The following is a 24,959-nucleotide window of genomic DNA, read 5'->3' on the forward strand; positions in this document are numbered from 1 at the left end:
GATTCTTTAAGTCCTTCACGTTGCTTTGCTTCACAGTGAAAAACAGTTGCTGATCTTCCCTGTGTGAGTAGGAGTTGTACTGGAGAATCTGAATTCAAACACCCCTGCTCCTTCTGTGCTCAGCTGAATAATCCTGCGGGGGCCAGTGGTTCTTCTAAATCTTTCTCTTGGGAGTTAGTCTCCTCTGTCTAATCCTCTTCTGGTGCCCCTGAATGCTTTCCTGAAAGTGCTCTTAAGTTGTCAGGCACAGAGAAATGGTCCTGGATTTCGCTGACAAGTTTGACTTGCTTCTGGGTTGCTAGTTTTCTTGAGGAACCAAGGGCCGGAATTTAATACCTACTTGGCACTCCATAGGCTTCAAGGATTTCTTCCACATACTGGATCACAAAGCAAAGTTTACCAAGACAGGCACACAGCCTAGAGAGGGTGGGCAGCCCATAACCGGATTAGGGGGGATTATGTCTCACCCTGTGTCCTTCCTGCATTCTAGATGGATTAGTCACTGGAGCCTGACATTGATACATGTTTATTTAGTAGGCTTAATTAACCCAACAAGGGTGGGGATGAGGGGGGCAATGACTCTAGAGGAAATCTGGGTTTATAAGTCACTTTCAGGAAAAGGGAATCCTAAAGCTAACTGGGACATGGGAAGAAAAATTTGCAAGATGAACCCCACTTGAACTGTCACATCTTTGGGTTATAAGGGCTGTAGGGCACTGAGAAGAGGTAAAAACACCAGTGATGAGTCTCCTTCCCATATTCTAAATACTGGCTCGCTACCTTCCTAGAGGAGTTTCTCCGTATGTGGCCTGTGGCCACTGGCATCAGGACTAGTTGGGGAGATCTTGTTAAACATGTAGATTCTCAGGCGCTTGGGTGACTCAGTCAGTTAAGCATCTGCCTTCAGCTCAAGTCATGATCCCAGGAGTTCCAGGATCCGGATTGAGTCTCGGACTCCCCGCTCAGTGGGGAGTGGGCTTCTCCGTCTGACCCTCCCCCGTCTTGTGCTCTCTCTCTCTCTCTTTCTCAAATACATAAAATCCTTAAAAAACAAACAAACAAACAAACATGCAGACTCTCTACCTCTGTCCCTAGAGATTCTCATTCAGCCCCCAGGAGGGGTCCTGGGGATATGTCTCCTTGGCAAACTCCCAAGGGATTCTGATGCTCACCAAGGCTGAGGACTGTGGGGTCACCAAGGCCTGGACCTGTATGACATCAGGTGGTAGATAAAAGGAACATCTACGTTTGACACTGGGGCAGTGACCTCAATACGTATATCCAGAGGTATAAGTAAGGTTCCTCCCCCCCTACCCTGCAAGACTCTTTAGGCTGGTCTGGAAATTAAGTTGACATGAGACAAATTAACAGGAGAAAAACAAAACAAAAAAGAAGTGTAAGAAACGTGCATACTGCCTGTCTACATGAGAGAGACCCAGGAAAACTGAATAAGTCCCTGCAGTGGCCTAAGCGGTCACCCTAAATACCATTTCCAGCTAAAGATGAGAGAAGACCCTGGGGCTGGGAGAGTCCCTTATGGGAGGTTACCGGGGAAAGCACAGTAAACAAGAGCAGACTGAAGTCTGTGCTTTCTCTACTCATAAGTTTCTAGAAATTTAGGATCACCCACCCCCTCTTCCTGGTAATGAGATGAAAACACACTTACAAAAGGGTAAATTCTGTTTTCAGAACTTCCCTTTGTCTGCAGTTTCTTTTTTTTACTTTTTTTTTAAATAGTTTATTTATTTGACAGAGAGATCACAAGCAGGCAGAGAGGCAGACAGAGAGAGAGGAGGAAGCAGGCTCCCTGCTGAGCAGAGAACCCGATGCGGGGCTCGATCCCAGGACCCTGAGATCATGACCTGAGCCGAAGGCAGTGGCTTAACCCACTGAGCCACCCAGGCACCCCTGTCTGCAGTTTCTTAAAAATAACCAGCTTAAGATGATCAGTATGCCAAAGAGGCATATCTTGGGGTGGCAAAATTTGCTTCCCTACACCCCCCCTCCTTGGTGCTCACACTCACCCCACTGTGATTTTAGGTGCTCCAACAATGTTCCTGTCAAAAGCATGTTCCCAACAGGTCCCTCAGTCAAGATAAAAATGTCTGCTGTAAATGAGGATTTGTGTTAAACAAATAATTGTTGTTTTTAAAGTATTTCCCTTTAAGATGTAAACACGTACAGGAAAAGTTGTGAGCGCAAACTTCAGAACCACCTGCCACCTCTGCTAACAACTGTGTGATCCTAGGTCGGTAGCTTGCCCTCTCTGTGCCTCCATTTCCTTTTCTGTACAATGGGTAGCGCAATATCACCCAGTCCAAGTGGCTATGAGCCAGGGGAAAGACCTCTACTAAGAAAGTGAGAAAGCAAAGAAAGAAAGGAAATTGATTGCCTATAGCTTTATGTCTAGTTGGCTGTTGGTTAAAGCTGTTTGTGGGGCACCTGAGTGGCTCAGAGGGTTGGGCGTCTGTCTGCCTTAGGCTCTGCTCATGATCTCCAGGTCCTGGGATTGAGCCCAGCATCTGCAGGCTCCCAGCTCAGCGGGGAGTCTGTTTCTCCCTTCTCTCTGCCTCTCCCCCAGCTTATACTTTCTCTCTCTCAAATGAAAAAGATTTTTTTTATTTTTTATTTATTTGACAGACAGAGATCACAAGCAGGCAGAGAGGCACGGAGGAGGAAGCAGGCTCCCCGCTGAGCAGAGAGCCCGATGCAGGGCTCGATCCCAGGACCCTGGGATCATGACCTGAGCCAAAGGCAGAGGCTTTAACCCACTGAGCCACCCAGGCGCCCCTGAAAAAGAATTTTTTAAAAAGCTATTTGCAATTGGTCATCCTTAACATTTTGATCTCATAACCTTGAGGCATTTACAGGCTTTAAGTTTTGGTTTGCTTCTTTTTCTAAATTTTTTAATTATTTTAACTAAATTTAGTTAACATATACTGTATTAGTCTCAGGGATAGAATTTAGTGATTCATAATTTGCACACAACACCCAATGCTCATTACATCAAGTGTCCTCCTTAATGCCCATCTTGGTTTGCTTCTGTAAACAGTATTTAAAAAAAAAATGGGGGCCTGACAGGCTTAGTCAGAGACCATACAACTTTTTTTTTATGATTTTATTTATTTATTTGACAGACAGAGATCACAAGTTGGCAGAGAGGCAGGCAGAGAGAGCGGAAGGGAGGCAGACTCCCTGCCGAGCAGAGAGCCCGCTGGGATCATGACCTGAGCCAAAGGGAGAGGCTTTAACCCACTGAGCTACAGCCTACCCCCCCACCCCAGCATTTGACCTCAGGGTCGAGTTCCAGCCCCACATTGTGTGGAGAGATTAGCTATTTAAAAAGTAAAAAAGGGACAGGGACAAGAACCCCCCAATGAAGTAATATATGCCAAGCCCCATGTCAGCCAAACCAAGACTTAATATCTGACTTAACTACAGTTTAAGCCTCTTCCAGGAATGAAACTGAGCCTCCTGCTCCCTCATCAAAACCTTTAACCAGCCAATTACCTGGTCAGCGCTAGTGAAGTCATCTGCACTATAGGCCCTTGTCCTTCCCTCAAAGGAAGGTGATCTTGCCTAAAACAATCCACTCTTTCTTTGTCTCCCTCCCTTTCTGCCTATAAAAGCCTTTCATTTTGTACAGCTCTTTGGAGCATCTTTCTATTTGCTAGATGGGATGCTGCCTTATTCTTGAGTCATTGAATAAAGTCTATTTGATCTTTAAATTCACTCAGTTGACTTTTGTTTTTTAACAGCAGATATGGCATAAAGCCATATCAATCTAGTGGCCTCCTTGTTTAATTAATGTAATAGGCTGCTCAGCAAATGGAGAATTTCCGTGGGACTTACGTGCTTAGGTATTATGTGCTTGTTACGTGACACAGTTGGGAGGAGACGGAAGGTCAGAACTCTCTAGAGACTGCCTGTACCTACATCTTCCAGTCAACAACCCACAACCACCCCTCCCACCTCCCATTCATCTCCTTCCCTGACTCCCAGTAGGAAGAATGACCTTATTCCAGAAACTCAACTATCTTAATTTGCTACGGGGAGGGTGGGGGACATACTACACAACCTTAGCTTGATCATAGCAAGCCCTCCAGTAGCCTGAAAATCTTCTTTATATGAAAGTGCTTTTGGACACCTCCCTTTGTCCTTACCACCCAAAACCCTACAGTATATCATCAGCCATTTCTCACAACCCCAGTGCACTTGCTGTTTCTGCCCACAGGTCCTGATCCCATGCTTTAATAAAACCACCTTTTTGCACCAAAGAAGTCTCAAGAATTCTTTCTTGGCCCTCAGCTCCAAAACTCACCTACAATCTGTAAGAGCCTATTCAGCCAGAGCGGCGCCACCCCAGTTGAACTGCCATTTTGTGTTTATTGGGTAAAACTTAAATTGACCCTGCCCACCCCCCAGGAGAACTTACTTAAAAGCAAGTCCGGGGGGCGCCTGGGTGGCTCAGTGGGTTAGGCTTCTGCCTTCAGCTCAGGTCATGATCTCAGGGTCCTGGGATCAAGACCCGCATTGGGCTCTCTGCTCCGCAGGGAGCCTGCTTCCTCCTCTCTCTATGCCTGCCGCTCCGCCTACTTGTGATCTCTCTCTCTCTCTCTGTGTCAAATAAAAAAATAAAATATTTAAAAAAAAAGAAAAGTCCGGGAAACCAGTCCCAGGTCACAAAGCCCAAATACAAGGGTGGGTCAGGTCAGGTGGAGACATTCAATCAGTGGGGGCCCATACTGTCTCCTAGCTACCAAGGAGTATGGACCCCGCCTTGGGGTGACTTTTGGGTGCCCATTCTGACTAAAGTGATAGGCTAGTTCAAATAGCTACTATGGGGTGACTTGTAGTTCAATTGGCTACCCATGTGTGACCTAGCATGACTGTGCAGCTTCCTCTGTGTATTGCAATCTCCTTGGCCACCTGTGTGCGGCCAGGCTCAACCACATGGCCTTTGCACTATAAAAGTTAGTCTGTGGGACACCTGGGTGGCTCAGTTGGTTGGACAACTGCCTTAGGCTTAGGTCATGATCCCGGAGTCCGGGGATCGAGTCCCGCATCGGGCTCCCAGCTCCACGGAGAGTCTGCTTCTCCGTCTGACCTTCTCCTCACTCATGCTCACTATCTCTCTCAAATAAATAAATAAAAATCTAATAAATAAATAAATAAAATAAAAGTTAGTCTGTGAGGCAGGGAGGCGTTGCGCTCTCTGTAAGAGGTGTGGCACCGGCTCATCGGTTTGATTCTTGATGCTTGGCACGAAAGCTAGACCTTCACTTTGTGTCAGTCTAGCTCCTTTAATCACGGACCATTACTGGGGGACCCAACATTGGAGACCCAAAACTACATCAAAGGTTGTAAGAGACCAAGGCTGAGAAACTGGTCCAGAATCAGGGAGACCACAGTGACACGACAAGAAATGTAGCTCCTGGATTGGACCCTAGATGTGGGAAAAATAGCTCTAAAGGACATCATACAGAAAATTGGCAAATTATGAGTATGAACTGTGGATTAGTTAATAAACTATTAATGTAAAATGTCTTACTTTTACTTAGCCTGTGGTTGTGCAGGGAAAAGTCCTTGTCCCTAAAAGATTATATAAAGTATCAAGGTGAAGAATCCCGAAGTCTGCAACTTGGCGGCAAATGGTTGGAGGGGAGTGGGGAGTGGCCTATGCAAATGAAGTTGAAATGAAAAACTAAATGGGACAAAAGTTAACTAGTAAATATAGGTAGAAGATATATGGGAGCTCTTTACATTACTCTTAGAACCTCCAGTAAGTTTGAAATACATTAACACGAAACTTTCCCACCGACAACCCAACGTCACGCGCCTTCGGAACAAAAAACAAAACAAACACAAAACTGTAAACTTTTCAGGAGAAGAGCTCCAGATATCCAAAGGAGCCTAACCTAGCCGGGTTGAAATCGACCACCAAAAATCTTGAGTCACGAGGGGCAGTCCCACGTGATCGGAGGCCCTGTTCCAACATGGCGGCCTCCATGGGTCGCTGGCTTCTCTTCCTCGTTGAGCTGCTCGGCTTCCTCACGCAGGAGACCAGCGGCCTCGACTGGGGGTGAGTAAAGGTCTGGAGGCGTGAGCCTGGTTCGGGGATACTCCGCCCGGGACACAGGCCTCCGAGCTCACGGCCGCCCTGTCCCCTCAGGGCCTCCCGAGACGACGACTTGCTGCTGCCCTACTCCCGCGCGCGCGCGCGGTCCGCCCGGGACTGCTCAAGGGTGCGCGCCGGAAGCCTCGACCACGAGAGCTGGCCACCTACCCCGGCGACCGCCGGCACCCGCGGCCCATCGGTGCGCACCTTTGTTTCGCACTTCGCAAACCGCGCGGTGCCTGGCCACCTGACGCGGGTGGCAGAGCCCCTGCGCACCTTCTCGGTGCTGGAGCCCGGTGGGTCCGGCGGCTGCGCTTCGAGGCGCCGCGCCACCGTGGAGGAGACGGCGCGGGCGGCTGGCTGCAGAGTCGCCCAGAACGGCGGCTTCTTCCGCATGAGCACGGGCGAGTGCCTGGGGAACGTGGTGAGCGACGGGCGCCGGGTGAGCAGCGCCGGGGGGCTGCAGAACGCGCAGTTCGGGATCCGCCGCGACGGGACCCTGGTCACCGGGTGAGAAGGCAGGGAGCCTCGTGACTGTCGTGGGCAGAGGACTTGAGATTTGGGTTGTAGCCGTGGTGCTGGGTTCAAGTCACCTGACAAAGCTGAGCGTCCGTTTGCGTTCTGCAGAATGGGGCTGGTAATACTTTTCTTAAAGTGTTTGTTCATCTCCCAGTATCACTGAGTGCTTGCTTTGTGTCAGGCAGTGTGCTGCGCGCTGGGGATATAGCAGTGAACAAGCAGACAGCCTTGGTCTTCCGGGAACTCTCCCGTTACTAGGAAAAATAAATAAAAGCCGGGGAAATGATAAGATAAATTGAGATTGCATGCGTGTAAAGAAGCAAGGAACAGGGTGAACCAATGTAAATGGAGTGTGGATTTTAGGGACGGTGGGTTTTAGGGAAGGTGACCTCTGGGTTGAGAACTGAAGATTAATCACAAGTTAGCCAAGGTCAGAACTGGAGGAAGAGAACTACAGTCAGAACGAACAGCAAGTGTAAGGCTCAAAGATCCACAGGGGTTTGGTGTGTGTGAGTGACTGAAGGAAGGAACAGAGTATCAAAGAATGACAGGACTGACTTTGGTTATTTAAAAACATGCTCTAGGGGGTGCGCCTGGGTGGCTCAGTGTGTTAAGCCTCTGCCTTCTGCCCAGGTAAGGATCTCAGGGTCCTGGGATCAAGCCCCGCATCCACGTCTCTGCTCCGCAGGGAGCCTGCTTCCCCTTTGTCTCTGCCTGCCTCTCTGCCTACTTGTGATCTCTCTATCAAATAAATAAATAAAATCTTTTCAAAATGCTCTAGGGACATCTGGGTGGCTCAGTTGGTGAAGAGTCTGTCTGCCTTTGGCTCGGGTGGTGATCTCAGGGTCCTGGGATCGAGCCCTCCATCGGGCTCAATCAGGCTTCCTGCTCAGCAAGGGAGTCAGCTTCTCTCCCTCCCTCTATCCCTGCTCATGCTCTCCCTTGATCTCACTCTGTCTCTCTCAAATAAAAAAATAAAATCTTTTGAAAAAATAAAAATAGAAACATGCTCTAATCCTGGCTGGGGGCTGGGTTGGAGGGACCAGAGTAGAAGCAAGGAGACCAATTACAAGTTGTCAGTAGGCATCAGGTGGTCGTTTGTCTAGAGTGATGGCCTAGGAGGTTGAAGGCCAGAGATGAACTTGAAATCTGTTGACAATCGTTGTTTATATTAGATGAAGTATTAACTGGGATGCATAGACTGTTTACAAAGGCTGCACTCGGGACAGCATGATTCCTGGGACACCAGGAGGAATCAAGCAGCCAACCTGAGGAGGGGAGGTAGGAGGGAGCCCTGCTACCTACAGTTGTCCCTCCTGGTGAGAGAATCGCACGCCTTTTCTGTGTCCAGGTACCTGTCTGAAGAGGAGGTGCTGGAAACCGAGAATCCATTTGTGCAGCTGCTGAGTGGGGTCGTGTGGCTGATACGCAACGGAAGTGTGTACATCAACGAAAGCCAGGCGACCGAGTGTGATGAGACGCAGGAGACAGGTTTGGCAGCGGGGTGCGGCACAGTCCTGTTGAGAACCAGGACCTCTGGGCTGGTGGGGGAAGCTATTCTTAAGTCTTCGAGCAAGTACTTTTCAAGATACAGGGGCTTTGTGGGGATTATGACAAATAAGGTCCCTGCTCTTGCGACCTTACAGAAGAAAGGAAATAGATATGTAATTTGCTGAAAGGAAGTGGTAAGTGCTAAGAAGGAAACATGAAGTTGGGGCAGAGAGGACAGGTAGAGGACAGGAGCTGTGACTCAGAATCCCGAATCCCTGGGGGAGAGGCCCAGGCCTGTGTGTTTTAACAAACCCCTTGGGTAATTCAGTTTGAGAACCTCTGGGATGTAGAATACTGGGCTGGGAAGGGATGCTATGGCCCTGTTGTGGAAATGACTGTTTTAGACGGAGCAGTCAAGGGAGGCCTCACTGAGGAGGTGCCCTAGGTTGGAAAGAGCAAATCGCAGGAAGAACTGAGGAGAAGCACAGTCCAGCCAGAGGGAACAGAAGGTGCAGAAGCCCTAAAGCAGAAAGTGGCTGCAGGATGGTGAGGGGGGAGCCCCCCAGAGATGAGGAAGGAGAAGCAGGCCAGAGTGGCCATGTTGGGCCTTGGGTTTTGTGCTGAGAACAGTGGAAGTCATTAGAGGGTTTTCCCCTGGAGGCTGATGTCACTTAATTTACACCCGAGAAGGGCCATCCAGCAGCTATGTGGAGAGTGAGTGGGACGGGGCAGAGGGCAGGCAGGGCAGTTTTCTAAGTGAAAAACTGGATGGCACAGACCTAGAGGTGGAGAACGGCATTGGACTGGCCAAAAATAACAGGCAGAGCCCAGGAGGCTTCCCAGAGAGCCAGGTGATCAGCCAGGCTTCTTCTCTTTTAGGTTCCTTTAGCAAATTCGTGAATGTGATGTCAGCCAGGACAGCTGTGGGACATGACCGGAAAGGGCAGCTGGTGCTCTTCCACGCAGATGGGCAGACGGAGCAGCGGGGGTGAGTGCCAGGAACTGGGACCGCCAGGCCTGGGCCGAGTCCTGCTTCGAGGAACCTCAGCCCACTGACAGCTGGTCATCAGAATCCCAACAGGGGATGTTCATATCCACCTGTCCCCTGCCTTCCCACACAAAACAGTTCCTAGATCTGTCTCACTTCTGGGAACTCATCACCCTCTACACACTTCCTCTCCATTCTCTCCAACTTGGGCCTCCGCCCTGCTGAGCCCCGGGTAGGGTGATGGGAAGTAAATACAAAGTTAGTAGGGAGAAGACCTCTGTTCAAATCCCAGCTCTGCCACCTGCTAGCTCTGTGGCCACAGACAAGTCTCTCAACCTCTCTGAGCCACAGTTTCTTCCTCTGTGAAGAGAGTGTGTTGGTTTGCTATTGCTGTGTAACAGACAAGCACAAACCGCACCCATCTGGTAGGTCACAGTTCTGTAGGTCAGAAGTCTGGAGGGCCCAGCTGGGTTCCATGTTGGAGGTATCCCATGGAGGTACCCCAAAAATCAAGCCATTTGCCAGGGAGGCTGTCATCTGGAGTGTCAGAGCAAGAATCCTCTTAGATCATTCGATTTGTTGGCCAATACGCTTCCTCATGGTTGTAGGACTGCATTCTGTGTTTTCTTGCTGGTTGTTGGTCATGGGACCCTCTGCTCCTTCAGGCTGCCCACATTCCTTCCTGTGCATGTTACGTACCCCATCTTCAAGCCAGCAAACATGCGTCTAGTCCCTTCTTCCCCTTTGCAGTCTCTCTCACGCCACATTCTGCCAGCAGCCAGGGAAAGGTCTGCTTTTAAGAGCTTTGTCTGCTTTTAAGAGCTTTTGTGATTCCGCTGGGCCCCCCAGATAATCCAAGACAGTGTCCCCACTGTGGACAGCCGAACCGTCTAAAATAACGCAGTCATGGGGGTGACCTCTTGTTATAGTCACAGCTTCCAGGGATTTAGATGGGACATTTGAGAGGAAATCCCATTTAGGAATTTGCCTGCCACAGTGGGGGTGATACTGTCCACCATGGAAAGGAAAGCCAGTTAAACAGGAAAGGCAGTGGACACAGTCAACGTTAATGCTCTTGTGCTTCAGCATTAACCTGTGGGAGATGGCAGAGTTCTTGCTGAAACAGGACGTGGTCAACGCCATCAACCTGGATGGAGGGGGTTCCGCCACCTTTGTGCTCAACGGGTCCTTGGCCAGTTACCCATCAGATCACTGGTAAGCATGCCAGAGGCCCCTTCTTGAGGTCTATGTCCAGGCCTGTCCTCAGCTGTGTCATTCAACAAAGACTGAGCACCTACTGCGTGCCAGGCACTGGGGAGTCAGCCGTGAGCAGGAAGAGCCGAGATCCCTGCCTCTCACTGCTTCCAAGAAGAGAGTCAAATTATACATACTGTGCCAGTGTCCCCGATGCCAATGAAAGGGGTTTTAGAGGTCAGGAAAGACCTCTTTGAGCGTAATGGAACCTCAGCTGGGCTCTGAGGGTTGAAGAGGTGGCGAGGCAGGGCCGGGAGAACCTGCCAGGCAGTAAGAACAATGTGTGTAAAGGCCCTGGGGTTGGAAGAGATGGTCAGGGTGGGAAGAACCTATAAAAGGCTGGAGAACTGGCAGGGGAGAGAGAGACAGCTCTCGGGAACTATGGTAGGGGGTAGGCGTGGTCCACTGGGGGATGGTCAGTGTCTTGGCCTCTTCACACGCTGTATACCCGCCTCCCACAGCCAGGACAACATGTGGCGCTGTCCACGCCACGTGTCTACCGTGGTGTGTGTGCATGAGCCCCGCTGCCAGCCACCTGACTGCAGCGGCCACGGGACCTGTGTGGAGGGTCGCTGCCAGTGCACGGGACACTTCTGGCAGGGCGCGGCCTGCGACAAGCTGGACTGTGGCCCCTCCAACTGCAGCCTACACGGGCTTTGCACAGAGAGTGAGTGGGATCTCCGGGGAGGCAGCTGTGACTGGGGCTCCCTGCCCTCCCTGCCCTGGCCTTGCCCGGGCCCTCACCTGGCCTCCTTGGTCTTGTCTTGGCAGCTGGCTGCCGCTGTGAAGCTGGATGGACAGGCTCCAACTGCAGTGAAGGTAAAAGCCGCCAGGCCAGGTGCTCAGTGCCCCTGGCCCCCTGGGGAGAGGGTGAGCGTGGCAGCTGCCTTTATCCTCCTCCTGCTTCTTGCTCTCGCCTGACTGTAAATCACTGCATTAGTTTTCCACGGCAGCCACAACAAATTCCACAAACTGCGTGGCTTGAAATAGCACTTACACTGTCTCAGTTCCAGAGGGCAGAACTGCAAAATCATGGTGTCTCCAGGGCCCTCACTCCCTGTCAGAGATCTAGGCGAGGCTCCTTCCCGCCTCTTCCAACTCCTAGTGGCTCTGGGCATCCTTGCCTTGTGGCCACATCCCTCCAGTCTTTGCCCATGTCTGTCTTTCCATTCCCTTACACGGACCCCAGGTCATTGGCTTTAGGGCTCACTCTAAATCCAGATGCCCTCATCTTCTACGGTCTTCACTTAATTGTATCTGCAAAGACTCTGTGTCTAGGTAAGGTCATGTTCACAGATTCTGAGGATTAGGACACAATATCTTTTTTTTTTTTTTAAGATTTTATTTATTTATTTGACAGATCACAAGTAGGCAGAGAGGCGGGCAGAGAGAGAGAGGGGGAAGCAGGCTCCTTGCAGAACAGAGAGCCCGATTTGGGGCTCATTCCCAGGACCCTGAGATCATGACCCGAGCCGAAAGCAGAGGCTTTACCCACTGAGCCACGCAGGTGCCCCAGGACACAGTATCTTTTGGGGGGACACCGTTCAGCCCACCACAGCCATCCACAGCTTCAAATCCTTCAGGGCTTTCTTTTAAGTACGTGAAAGGAATGAAGCCCTAAGCCTGACCTGCCGGGTGCCGCAGCCCTTCCCCAACTCACTGACCCAGCTGCACTCCTCCAGACCCCAGCTCAATTGCCCTGTCCCCCGACGCCTGCCCGCCCCACCCCCTCCAGTGGTCTGCTGCTACTGCGCTTGTCCCCACCTGCACATCTGTGTCTGCTTCCTGACTCCCTGGCCACCTGTCCACCTAGACAGGAAGCCCCAGGAAGACTCAGTGTCAGGGCCTGCCTTGAAGTGTGTTCTCCTTAACTTTCTGCTGGAAGCATGTGTGAACTTACGGGGCCACTTAGGGTGACTGAGATCTGTTTGCAGTCTTCTTGGCCCTCACCCAGGTGGGGCGGAGCTGGATTTTGAAATGACTCCCCTTTCCCCGGGCCAGCTTGTAGCAATGGCTCCTTCGGGGCAGACTGTGCCATGAAGTGCAGGTGTCAGAATGGAGCTGCCTGTGACCCCGCCCAGGGAACCTGCACCTGTCCTCCTGGCTTCACTGGAGACACCTGCGAGCAGGGTAAGCTACACAGGCCCCAAGTCAGCTGGGAGGAAGTGCCACCCAGGGGCACCTCCAGGGTCTAGCCTGGGGGAACCCCGGGGGCACTTCTGCTTCCGCCCAGCTCTGCACACACCTGGGGCCCATCCTGTCTGTGCAGAGAGAGGTCCTGCCACTGAGGCCTCCACTTCTGCCTCCTCTCCACAGAGTGTCCCCTCGGCTGGCACGGGCCAGGCTGCCAGATGCCTTGCAAGTGTGAGCACCAGTGTCCCTGTGACCCCCAGACTGGCAACTGCAGCCTGGCCCAGGCACCAGCCCTTACCAGCATCTTCTCCCAAGGTATGGCTCCTCCCAGGCTCCTAGGGGGCAAATGGGGCACACCCCTTCCCTCCCAGCGTGTCAGCCTCTCTCTGCTGTCTTACAGTGAAACAGTGTCTCCGGCCATCTGAGACCACCCCGAGAACAGGAGAACTCTCCCTTCTCACCGGGTAGGAGATTTGGTGGGACTTGGGGCTGGGATGGGAGGAAACCCCCCTCTCCCTCCATGAGGTATGGCCTCTGCTCAGGGACTGGGCAAGGCTGGGAGGTGACGTCAGCCACCCAGGCGATGTTTCTTCAGTGTAAGCATAGAGAGAGTCACAGCTCATGCTCACAGCCTCCCAAGTGGGCCTGGGAGATGGCAAGAAGGACCCTGGTCACCACCCCAGTGGGAGTCAAAGGGGCAGGGCATCGGGGCTCCTTTCCCTGTAAGACTTGCGACTTATTTTCTCGGGTCCTGGTGTTGGGTACTGAAGTGCCAACCTCCGAGAAACTCACACCATTTCTTGAGCACCGCCCTGCGGTGGGCTTTCTGTTTGCTAGTGCAAACCTCAGGGAGGGGGTGCTGAAATAGATTGCTGGGTCCCTTCTCTGGAGTTTCTGCTTTAGTAGGTCTGGGGTGGAGGCTGAGAATCTGCATTTCCAGGGTGATCCCAGGGGATGGTAATGCTGCTGGCCTGGAGACGCCACTCTGAGAACGTCTTTTCTTGTAGCTCTCAGCTCATGGCCCAGCCCCACCCACACTGAAGGTGGGAATCAGGTGTGGGTATGAATGAAAAGCTCCTGGCGATGTCCTGGAGGACAGTCTTATCATTAATAATGCAGATCCCAGGTCCCTCCTGGATGTCCTCACTCAGTGAGCCTGGGGTGAGGCTCTGAAGGCCCAGAACCACACCTGAAGAAAACCCCTTGGAAACATGTTTTGAAAATGCTCCCAGAGCAGGGACAGTGGCTCCTGGGAGCATCTGGCCCCTGATCTTAAGTTCAGGCTCCTCAGGTGTGAGACTTTGAGCCCCTTCTCCCCAGTGCATACCTGGATCCCACTGACAGCTGCCGGCAAGGGAAGGGGAGCCCTGGGGGGCTGACGAGCATGTCCCCGCCCCCAGCAATGTGCTTGTGTCTGCTTTTGCATGGAGGGCTTCAGCCACAGATTTCACATGAAGGAGGAAAACAAGGATCGTTGGAAGACCCCACCCGCTCCCCAGGAGGGAGGAAGGGGTGCCATTCTCTCTGCTCTCTCTGCTTTGAGGTTTCTGGAACGTCCCCCAGAGCACAGGATGCAAACTGATGCCTCTTGGGGCATCATCGTAAGATCCCCAACTGTATTGTATTTGCCCTGCATAATTTAAAAAATTTAAGGTTTATTAGCAGCTTCTGAAAGTCAGCAACATTCACATAAAAAAATTTTTTTTCTTTTCATGGTTTCTCTTAACTATCAGGAGATGTGGCAGGGCTGGCCTGCATGACACACAGGGACTGTCACTACTGCTCCCCGAGCGTGTGTCTGGAGGGTGCCCCCTGGCCCTGCCAGCCCCATTTTGCTCCGGAACAGTGGTTGTGTTCTCCCTGGAGGCTCCTGACTCTGCCTCTGTTGTGGTGGAGGGGAAACCCCTCCAGCACTGCCCCACAACCCCCTGTTGAGGCTCTCTCTTCTGCACCCAGGACCGCCTGGCTGGCCCTCACCCTGGCCCTAGTTTTCCTTCTGCTGATCAGCACGGTGGCGAACGTGTCCTTACTCCTTGGCTCGAGGGCAGAGCGGAGCCGGCACCTGGATGGGGCCTACGTTTACCACCCACTGCAGGAGATGAACGGGGAGCTTCTGGCCATGGAGAAGGAACAGCAGGGTGACGCCCACAACCCCTTCAAGGACTGACGCCTCCAGCCGTCCGCCATGGCCTGCTCTGAAAGCTCACTTCAAAACGGCCTCGTTTCTGCAAGGGAAGCCTCAAGGCCGCTGGTCTTCTGGGTGCTCTCCACCCCTGTGCCAAGCCAAGCTTCTGATAGCACCTGTGCCTCAGCCCCTCACCTGGCCCCAGGCCCTCCCCTGGTCGCCTGCCATGACACACGCAACCCTAGCAATACTGTGCTCCCCAGAGAGAGACTGCCTCCTTCCCTGCCTGCCTGTGTCTGCTGCCTGGGTGGCCTGTCCCCCGAGGGCCTGCTGTGCTGCCAAAGAGCCTCTGGCCTCCTGAGGCAGAGGCCGCTAGCGATGGGACGCCCCGTGACTGCACCGTGACTGAGTGGCAGGGGCCAGCCAGCCCTCCTGGACAGGGATGGATTACAGAGACGATGGTCACGTCACGGGATCCTTCTCTACAGACCTCATTGCAGAATTTGCCAATTAGAATTCTACTTCCTATCACAGGGAGCTCCTTCGAAGGGGCGGGGGATGGAATCATGTTTACAAACTTTCTATTTTGGTACCCTGCCACAGAGAGAGGGGTTTTTTTTTTTTAATCACTTGAATAAATTGATGTAATAAAAGGAGCCCCCCAGGTGGCAACTAAAGCCTGAATTGTGGATTTCTGGAAGTACCTAGGTCTTAAGGGTGGGGTTGTGTCACCTGAATCCAGGGTCATAAATGGGCAGCCCAGAGCACGTCCAGCTCCCTGATCTGTTCGTTTGATCCAGGACTTCTGTCTGACTTTGTGGTGCACACGAGTCACCTGGAGATCTTGTTAAAATGCAGATTCTGGCCCAGGATGGGGTACAAGAGTCTGAGTCTCTCACAAGCTCCCAGGTGATGCCAAGACTTGGGGGGACAGGCAGGTCTGGACCATGTTTTGAAAGAAGGAAAAAGTGTAGTCTGCACCATGACTTAACAGGCTTTAAATTAGTTACCAGCCTTTAAACGTCAAGAGATAAACAATTTAAGAATTCTGATTCCTTTTTATTTTATTTATTTATTTATTTTAAAAGATTTTATTTATTTATTTGACAGAGAGAGAGATCTCAAGTAGGCAGAGAGGCAGGCTCCCCGCTGAGCAGAGGGCCCGATGTGGGGCTTGATCCCAGGACCCTGAGATCATGACCTGAGCCGAAGGCAGAGGCTTTAACCCACTGAGCCACCCAGGCACCCCTCTGATTTCTTTTTAAAAGAGGGCAAGCCTGCAGCCCCTACCAACACCCCTCCAGGGCAACGACTTGTCAGAGATGAGAATTCCTGGTCCCTCTGTGGGCCTGCCTTCTCCAGGTCATCGCAGCCCCTGGCAGTCTGTGGCCTGCCAGCCCCGTGAGTATCTGAGTTTGGAACCCCTGGCCGTGGAGGGTCTTCAGAAAGTACCTGGCAGTTCCCCCCGACCGCCCAGACGAATGGGTATTACCCTGTGCTCAGCAGATCTTTGGGGATGAGAGCTGAGGGAGGTCCTGTAGCTCCCAGCAGATATTAAAGAGACTCACGTACATTATGAACTGAGTGTACAATGATTCCTGTGTTGAAGCCCGAACCCTCTTCTTCCCCCCAACCCATGTGGTAGTATTAGGAGGTCGGGCCTTTGGTTTAATTAGTTTTTGATGAGGTCACAACAGTGGTCTCCTCAGGATGGGATTAGCGCTCTTACAAGAAGAGACGGGAGGGCACTCTCTCCACACAAGCACAGAGAAGAGGCCATGTGCAAAGCTGGCAGCTGTCCACAAGCCAAGATGGGAGCCCTCACCAAGAACTGAATTTGCCGGCACCTTGATCTTGGATTCCAGCCTCCAGAACTTTGGGAAATAGACGTCTGTTATTTATAAGCTGCCCAGTGTATGGTATTAGTCAAAGCTTGAGCAGGCTAAGACACGGTATAACTGGTAGCTAGCTAGTCCTGTGTAACCAGTCCAAAACTTGGTGGTTTAAAACAACAAGCAGTTACTGCTTCTTTTGAAAAGCAATTATTTTTCATGATTCTAGGGTCGACTATGTGATTCTGTTGATGGGGGCTGGGGACGGTGATCTCAGCTGGGCTCACTGGTATGTCTGCCACAGCTGATGGGCCCACTGGGGGCTGGTCTGGGATGGCCACAGCTGATGACATAGCTCCACGTGGTGCCTTGTCCCCCAGGAGGAAGAGAAGCACACAAGGTTTTTTGAAGCTTCGGCTCAGAACTGACATGACCTCATTTCCACCGTGTTCTGTGAGCTGGTCCAAAAACACCCAGATTCCACCCCCGAGACAGACTCCACCCCCTAGTGAGAGGAGCTGCAAAGAGACCTGGGTCCAGGAGGCTAATCAAGCCCATCCTGCAGTCCATCTACTGTTCTGCTGGTCTAGTTTCACTTCAGAAAGGAAGAATTCGGTTCCGAGAAGTAAAATATCACAGGCCAATTTCCCAGACTCCAAGTTCCCGCAGGAATGTGTCTGTGGGTCTGCGTGTCTGAAGTTGAGACCCGCTGAACCAGCCTGTGATACTTCCTCCAGGATGCTGTGTTTTGGTCCTGCAGTGGGAGCCAGAGGCCAGGTTGTCGATATCCCTAGGCATAGTTGATCCTACACCTAGTGAACCATCACACTACCCACGGCCAGGCAGCTGTCATTTCTACCTCCTAATTCAGCCCCTTTTCTGGGCTTGTGACCCAGGTTGGAGGGAAGGGAGGAGTGGAGCTCATAGCACATCCAGGAACTGAGGGCGGCTGCTCATCTAAGGAACTAGGCAAATTCTTCACATTGTAAGTCCTCCTTCCAGAAATGGAAACAACCAAGTTCACATGTTCCTCTGGGGACCTTATGTTTCAACACCACCTGGAAGTCTTTTTCTGTGTTTCGCTCTTTTCCAGGGCACAACTTGTCCCTGGGCTGCTTGGATATTTTGCTCCCACTGTTCAGGGGTAGGAAGTACTGACAAGAGCTTGGAGAAGTTCCCAAGCATCTTTTAATCACGTCGGCATGTTCCTGAGACACAGTTCCCGAGCCCAGCGACAGGTCAGAGTGTTTTCCCCGGGAATGTTGTATGATTGTAGATGTCCACATCCTGTCCCAGAGCCATTGAGTCAAAATCTCAGGGGTAGGGTTCTGGGAATCTACAGGGAGCACCTTCAGAGGTTCTGAGGCAACGGGCTGTAGAAACCCATGACCTGGAAGCTCTGACCTCTGCAGAGGGTGTCTCTCTGTGTCCTTGGTTGGGCTGGCAGCTGAGCTGGGAGAGTACAGTGCTGTACATGGGCTTGTTGGATTTCAGGCCAGAGGGAGCTGAAGAGGGTCCATCATGGCATGCTGGAGGGGTCCCTGGTTCAGCAAAGAGGCTACGTTCACCCTCCCTGTTTGTATAGGGGTTCTGTCATGCCTGCCCAACACCCGGTGCCCTGTCTTCACCTGGATCCCTCCCAGCCCGTGAACCTGAGATAAAGAGGTGAGGGCAAGTAGTTTCTTTGGGAGGTGACCACAAGAAGCCCTGGTGGGGAACAGAGAAGTGAGGTAGGGAAGGAAAGGCAGCCAGTACACAGTGCATTCGTGAGCAGCTCCCCACTGTGGGCAGCCAGGAGAATACAGACAACATCTTGAGGTTGTGTCTCTGGTGGGGTGTGTGTTGGCCAGCACGCTCTCATTGTGGGATGGGGGCTTCTCCTGGGGGTTAACTCCTTGGCATGTCCAGCCTGCCCTACACAGGGGCTGAGTGTTCTTCACCAACCAGAAGTAGCCATCAGAACTTGCAGTTTCTTGCATCCAGACACCTCCCGGTGGTAATCAGAATGCCCAGTGAAAGCAGGACTCTGAGAGCCAAAGCTGTGAGCCTCCCTACCATTGCCTTTAGGGTGCTACCTCTCCCCCATTCTGGTACCATCCCATCAAGTCCCAGATAGCATGCATATAGGGGTCGGAGGTAGTCCCCTGTCCCAGTTGGCTCACTAGAGCCCACCCTGGAACTTCTGCTAGAATTTGGGGAAAAACACTTTGCTGAGATTGTCCACTTGCCAGGGTATGGGCCACGTGGAGAAAGAGAGTGAAGTGAATGTGGAGAAGAACCAAATCAAGAGAAAAGAGGGATATAATTTAAGCGCCTAGATCCAGCTATCCCTGAAGCCACTATCATTCTTGGACCAATTACATGGACCAGTAAATCCCCGTTTTTGCTTGAGGCACTTTGTGTTGGATTTGGGGGTCTCTGGCAACCCACAGAGTCTAACACTCATACTGTTCAAGGAGAGACACATTTTGGACTCAGGTATTTTTTGGAGCTTAGATGAGGCATGGAGCAGAGGCAAAAAGGTGTTTTTTTAGATTCAAACACTTAACCTCTAGGGGTGGGTAGGAACACGTGCTGTGGACACAAATGTACAAGAGCTCATCATCAAGCTTTGGGATTGGTAGTTGGGGATTAACATGGACCAGTTACGGTGGCGCAAGCATCCCCCTTCCTACCTCATGGTGGTGACGGAAAGCCCCTGGGCACAGAATGTGGACCAGATGTCTTGGTGGCCTGACCAGCAAGAGTCTTGTTGCCATGGTAACACATGGCCGCTAGGATGCTCTTCATAAAACTTGAGCATCAGGAAAGTCTCCAGAAAAACGTTCAATCCTGGGCTTAATGGATGGGCTTTCCAAGACTCTTAGGAGCCCTGATATGGGAATAATTCAAGTGTGATGCCCAAAGCTTCTACTGGATTTGCAAAGGGGTGTGTATCTCAGAAAACTTGGGCTCCAGGAAACTCTTAAGTCAGTGGTTTCAAGTTGCACTTTTGGGGGACCCACGTTCCTTGGAAATGCCTTAGCTGGGGCAGGGAGGCACTGAAGTGAGGAGAGGGAAAAATGGACTGAAGAGAAGTCTGAAAGCCACAGCTGTCTTTCCTGTCCCTGAGAGCTACCTGGCACTTTTCCTTCCAGCTCTTTCCAAGCCCTGCCCAAACTCCCAACAGCTGCTAGTGCCCTGAGACCCTGCCTCCACAGAAGCCTCAGCAGGCTGCTTTGGACCTGGCCCCTGGCCTCTGAGGAAGAATTGGTCCCAGAGACAGACTCTGGGCCCCAAGGGAGCCCTAGTGTGTCCTCCCCTCTCGGCCCCACAAACCTCAGGAGGCTTCTGAGGAGGCAGTTCTGCCCAGGACAGACGTCAGCAGTGACTCACGGCTCAAAGCTGATTCCAACTGGCCTGCCCCAGGGACCTCTGTCTTTCTCAACACCCACCACATGCAGGAGTCAGCTGGCTGGTCCTTGGAGAGCTCTTACCCGCAGTTGCACAGAAATCCATGGCAAAGTCCCAGAGAATGAATGCATGCATTATACCGAAGCAGGCAAGGGCTGCTTCCTTTCCCTCAGTTGGATGTGTTGGGTGCGGCTGGGTAACCAAACCCAGTATAGACAGGGTACCCCAGAGCAGTCCCACAAGAGAACCACACGTTCTCTGCTTCCCCAAGTGACAGTCCTTGGCCTCCTGCTCCAAAACAAGAGGGCCTTTTCAGAACCCCATGATGTGTGTGGCAGACAGCACCCCTGCTCTATGTCCCAAGGAAGCTCACAGGAAGGACAGCTGGTGCCCTGGACAAGGTCCCCACCCAACCCCCAACCTCAGGACGATGGCTGTTGTTGAACATCACACTAGGTCTTAGGCCAAATCCCAGGGAACCAGGCAGAGTGGCCCAGAAAGATGGATGGCAGGACCCTCACTTTTACCTGGATACGTGGCAAAGAGAATCCAGAAGCGCACCCTCAAAATTCCAAGTCAGCAGTGCTGAGTGGGCCCAGGGAATCTGCATTTAATTCCTCTGATAAACTATGCACGTATCTCTGTATGCACCCTGTGCTTGTGCAATGGTTTGAATAGCGTTTGTCCACTGCCCCCCAGAATCAGCGTCCACACAGAACCTTAGAATGTGACTTTCTTTGAAAGTAGTTTTTGCAGATGTAATTAGTTAAGGATCTGAAGCTGAAATCGTACTAGATTGACAGTGAACCCTGAATCCAGTGCCTGGTGTCCTTACAAGACAGGAGACACACAAAGAAACTGTGTGAAGACAAGCAGGACGAGAGCAATGCAGCCACTGGCCAAGGCATTCCCGGTGACTCCAGAAGCTCCGAGATGTAGGAAGCGTCCTCCCCTCGTGTTAGGAGGGGCACCTGCAAACGCCTTCATCTCAGACTTCCGGCCCCCAGAACGGTGCGGGAATCCGTTCCTGTTGTTTTAGGCTAACCAAGTGTGTGGGAATTTGTTACAGCAGCCCTAGGGAACTACTACTGTATGTCTGCGCTTTACATATAGAAATGTTGTATTTTGTATGCGTCCCCTTTCTCCCAAGAACCAACTTGCAACCCATTGAGGGTGATACCACCCCTGCTGAAAATACTTTTGCATCTTATAAACAGCAGCAGAGTAACTCCTGAAGAAGCCCAGGGAAACCCCCAGGGTTTTAGGAGGTAGACAACTGAGGTATATCCGAATCGAAAACGTTTAATGCTTTTGGTTGGAGCAAATGATCAGGCAAACGAGGAACATCGTGTTTTATTGACTGAAATAGAGTGTTTGGAACAGAATTATGGTATTCTCATCAAACAATTCATTTTACAGGAGGAGCAATTCCAAAGTGTGGGGTGGGGTGGGGGGAGTTCTCAGAAGCCCCGTATTTCAACCTGTAGAGAACATTCTCTAGCCAGTCGGGGACTCCAAATGATGCTCTTCCAGATTTAGTGGATTTGCTCAGAAAACACAAGCAGTTGCTAAATGGGAGAGGAAGAGGGAAATTATATCCCGACACCCACTTTCCTCCAGATGCTCGTGGTGCCGAGCCTTCTGTCCCAGGAGAAACAGTGACAGGCGGGCCTCCTCCGGAAGGAGTCTGGAGTGTTTGGTTGAGAAGCCGTAAATCATCAGGCTAACCTCTGACGTTTATCGTGTGCTTTCTGTGTGCTGGGCGCTGGGCTTGTGGACTCTACAGCTCCTCTCACTTGTCCCACGACAACCCAGTGAATGAGGTAGGCACATCCCCATTTTACAGATGAGGAAACTGAGGCACAGGGGCATTAAGTCACCTGCTGGAGGTTACACAGCTAGTGAAAAGAAGGCTGGGGTTTGAACCCCACCCTGTCTAAATTTTAGGACCCAAGCTCCTAAACACAGTGCGTGGGCAGGATCCTTTTGCTAGTGGGTTGTTTCTGTCCTGGTCACAACAGGTTAATGAACAAGAGGGAGAAAGAAACCAAGCCAAGGAAATTCCAACCCTGAGGTTTAGGGAACTACAGAAGCCAGGAACTTGGCAGCCCTTGGATTTTTAATTTCACGCCTCCCAAAGGTAGGAAAGACCTACTGATTGATGAAGCTCCAGCTTGGGCCCCAGAGACCTCCAATGAGGGAGGGGGACTACAGCAGATGCCATCATGGCTGTCTGCTGCTTCTGTGGCCCAGCTTCCCTTGTCCTGGGGTGCTCTCTCCTATCCCACTGCTGCTTCTGAAGGAAATGGCAATCACAAGACCCGCAGCCCCTTGGCCAGTACATCTGTAGGAGTGAGCACTTTACTCAAACAGGGCCAGGCAGAGGCTTCTTTGGGATTTGAGATAGAGAATTCTCTCAGCCTTAGAGATTGTGAACCCTGTGGTTATAGACTTGGGGCTGCTGACAGCCACTTTCCCACTAGGCAGAAGAGAGAATGACACCAGCCTGAAAAGAGATACAGAGCTAGGAGGCCTGGGTAAGGTTGAGAGGATGAGCATATGAGCCTGAGGATACTATGCTCCTGGATCCAGCCAGACCTGAAACAAGAACGCCCTTAGCCATCCCAGTTACAGGACCCAGGGAATTCCCTTTGTTTGCTTAAGCCAGTTTGAGCTGGAGCCTTCTCATGGGAGAAAGAATGAGCTCTCCGGAGAACTGAGAGGGCCTGAGGCTCATCCCTTTTTTCCAGGCTGGAGAGGTCACAGCAGATCCAGGTTCCAGTTCTCAAGCCAAGTATAATCTCAAGTCAAGGAAAGGCTTCTCCATCCTTCCCTGGTGCTAGTCCTAGACAATTAATGTATGGGGAATGCTAGGGCAGCTTAGCCCAGAATGCTTCTAGGGCACAAATGGGTTTTAGAGGCAGGCGAGAAACTCATCTAAAGACTGGTGCAAATATCTCAGATTCCTCAGTGATTAATGCCTGGTGACATGGGAGCAACTAGCTTTGAGAACGTCCCCCATCTCCCCCTACCACTCTCCCTCATTTGCACACACACCTTGATGCAGGATGCAGTTTTGGATTTTGTTGCTATACCTGAGGAGCAAACAGAGATGGATGAGACTCCCTCCCTGGAGGGAGAAGGATGTCTCCGAGAAGGTAGCTCCTTCTCTCTGCTCCAGGCTGGGGGTGAGGCTGGTAGGCAAGGAAGTCCTTGCTCTCCTTGTTCCATCATGCTAAGACCGCATGGAAGCATCAAGCCCATGGTTGCAAGCCTACCCCTTGGGCAAGGCCCAGTGACTCTGGGTGTTGACCAGAGATGACCCCCAGCTGTAAGGAAGGCTACAAGGGAAGAGTACCATTAAGCCATCTGGGCCCAGATTGGCCCCCCAGCTGTCGATAGAGCCATATTTGTGAGGTCCCTCCCAGGCAGATAATATGACAGTCACAGTGAGGGGTAGGTTAGGGACCGGGGTAGCCCCATCAAGGAGCACAGTTGTATTGCCTTTACATGGTAAGAGTGGCCCCGTTTTGCCAACAGTCCCAAATGCCTAAGGGAAGCTGGACAGTTGGATTTCTGTATGAAATGCCCCCAAGTTTTAAATCCCTCTATAGGCTAAACAAAAGTCAGATCAGTCTGCAGGCTGCCAGTTAGTAACCTCTGACTTGTTGCCCTTTTGGAAGCCCAGGAAAGGAAAGGAGACGTGTCCTCAGCCCCAAGGAGACCCAAAAGTTTTCCATGCGAGAACTCAGGGAAAGTCTGTCAATATTGAAGCTGGTTGCAGGGGTCAGGTTTGCCCTGGGGTGGACATAACAAAGTCACAACCTCCTCCTCCCCACGGGGGAGTCCTGGTGCCATGTTGAGATCCTGGATCCAGCCTTACCTGAAGCAAGGACTCCTGGACTGGCCAGTAGAATGTGATCATGACTGGTTACCCTTTTGAGTGGGTCTCTGTGACTCACAACCAAAAAAGTCATAATTAAATTGCTCCAAGGAAAGAAAAGGACCTCCAGAGGAGTTTAAAGACAGCCAGAGATACTTCATCCCTGCCTGGGCCTCCTCATCCTCCTCAAGTCAGTGGTGGTCAGGCTGCCTTCCTAGCCAAGTGCTGGAAAGATGGGTTTCAGGCCCGGGTGGGTTGCTCCCCACAGAAAGTGACCCTGTAACTCATATATCTGCTCAGCACACATGTCTTGGGACACAGGGCATTGCTTTGGAGTCAGTTGTGAAAGTCATTTCTGCCAACCCAGCATTCTTTCCCTCTTCCTCCTGTGTGGCACCCCAGTATTCCTAGAGGCAACTTCTTTATGCTTTTCAAACCAGGTGGCTGGCATCAGGAATAGGCATTGGTCCAGGTAGACCAAGCACTGAAACCCCATCTCGGTATGGTAACTGGCCCAGATTAGACACAGGACCCTGTTGGCCAATCAGTGTTCTCTGGTCCCCTGGCAACTGTGATTGGTTCAGAGACCAGTGTGGGACCCAGGCAGGCTGATTAGACTCCATTCTGGGAGCTTGGATGGAACTTTGGGACACAGAGGTTCTCATCTGCAGCTGAGCTGAGGGGAGGGAGGGACCCTAGTGGTGGTGGGGTCCCCTGCATGGGGAGGGCACCTGAGAAGGAAGCTGCTCCCAGGAAAGCAGAGCCAGGAATGGAGAGGGGATGCTGAGCCCGATGATATCCCTGAGCTCCCGGACCAGGCAGACCCAAAGGTGGCCCAAAGGGGGGCTTTTCCTTACGTGAAGCCCAAAGAAGATCATTCCGTCCTTGCATCCTTGAGAATGTGTGAGCTGGATCATTGCCACTGGCTCCAGATGCCCCAACTTAGTCAGTGTCCAGACCCAGGGCTGCAGCCCACATGGTCCCAGACCCCATGGACACTTGCAGACCTGGGAGGCAAGCAGGCTGCCCCACAGGGCTAAGTCCCAACTATCTGGAGACCAGGGGGCTACTGTGGGACTGGCCAGACGAGGAGGAAGTGGTGGCGCTGAGCTGGGAGAAACCGCTGGTGCAGGATTCCAGGCTGGACATGGAGCCCCTGGGGAGGAAGGGCATCGCACACACATTATCTTCTGGTGGAGACATGGGCTTGGGGCCCCCACACA

General features: G+C 51.9%; 2 protein-coding genes across 4 annotated transcripts in view; one reads left to right on the top strand and one right to left on the bottom strand.

Annotated features, from left to right (window-relative positions):
* Positions 1–5,954: 5,954 nt before the first annotated feature.
* NAGPA (N-acetylglucosamine-1-phosphodiester alpha-N-acetylglucosaminidase) lies at positions 5,955–15,305 on the top strand. 3 transcript variants are annotated; one of them, XM_045072091.1, is made up of 11 exons: positions 5,955–6,082; positions 6,173–6,628; positions 7,989–8,128; positions 9,008–9,116; positions 10,203–10,331; positions 10,832–11,037; positions 11,142–11,189; positions 12,372–12,500; positions 12,687–12,818; positions 12,904–12,967; positions 14,237–14,558. In XM_045072091.1, the coding sequence occupies exons 1-11, from the start codon at positions 5,997–5,999 to the stop codon at positions 14,436–14,438; spliced, it is 1,701 nt and encodes a 566-aa protein (XP_044928026.1). In that variant the 5' UTR covers positions 5,955–5,996; the 3' UTR covers positions 14,439–14,558. The 3 variants fall into 3 exon arrangements, with proteins under 3 accessions (XP_044928026.1, XP_044928027.1, XP_004750491.1); XM_045072092.1 differs by lacking the exon at positions 14,237–14,558 and adding an exon at positions 13,511–14,211 and having other exon boundaries at positions 5,956–6,082; XM_004750434.3 differs by having other exon boundaries at positions 5,957–6,082; positions 14,460–15,305.
* A 5,889-nt stretch (positions 15,306–21,194) lies between these two features.
* The window catches only part of SEC14L5 (SEC14 like lipid binding 5), a 41,359-nt gene continuing 37,594 nt past the window's right edge, over positions 21,195–24,959 (bottom strand). The window contains exon 16 of the mRNA XM_004750439.3: positions 21,195–24,892. Coding sequence (XP_004750496.1) covers positions 24,784–24,892 — 109 coding nt within the window. The 3' untranslated portion in view covers positions 21,195–24,783. The remainder of the gene's footprint in view (positions 24,893–24,959) is intronic.

The sequence above is a fragment of the Mustela putorius genome, unplaced genomic scaffold (genome assembly GCF_011764305.1).
Source record: "Mustela putorius furo isolate JIRA1106 unplaced genomic scaffold, ASM1176430v1.1 tig00004007_pilon_pilon_pilon, whole genome shotgun sequence".
Lineage (NCBI taxonomy): Eukaryota > Metazoa > Chordata > Mammalia > Carnivora > Mustelidae > Mustela > Mustela putorius.

Bases quoted from the DNA above. Each gene is read 5' to 3' on its own strand.
- NAGPA (XM_004750434.3), top strand. From the start codon at position 5,997: ATGGCGGCCTCCATGGGTCGCTGGCTTCTCTTCCTCGTTGAGCTGCTC. The intron at 12,501-12,686 runs GTAAGCTACACA...TCCTCTCCACAG, and splicing joins TGGAGACACCTGCGAGCAGG to AGTGTCCCCTCGGCTGGCAC. The intron at 12,968-14,459 runs GTAGGAGATTTG...TTCTGCACCCAG, and splicing joins GAACTCTCCCTTCTCACCGG to GACCGCCTGGCTGGCCCTCA.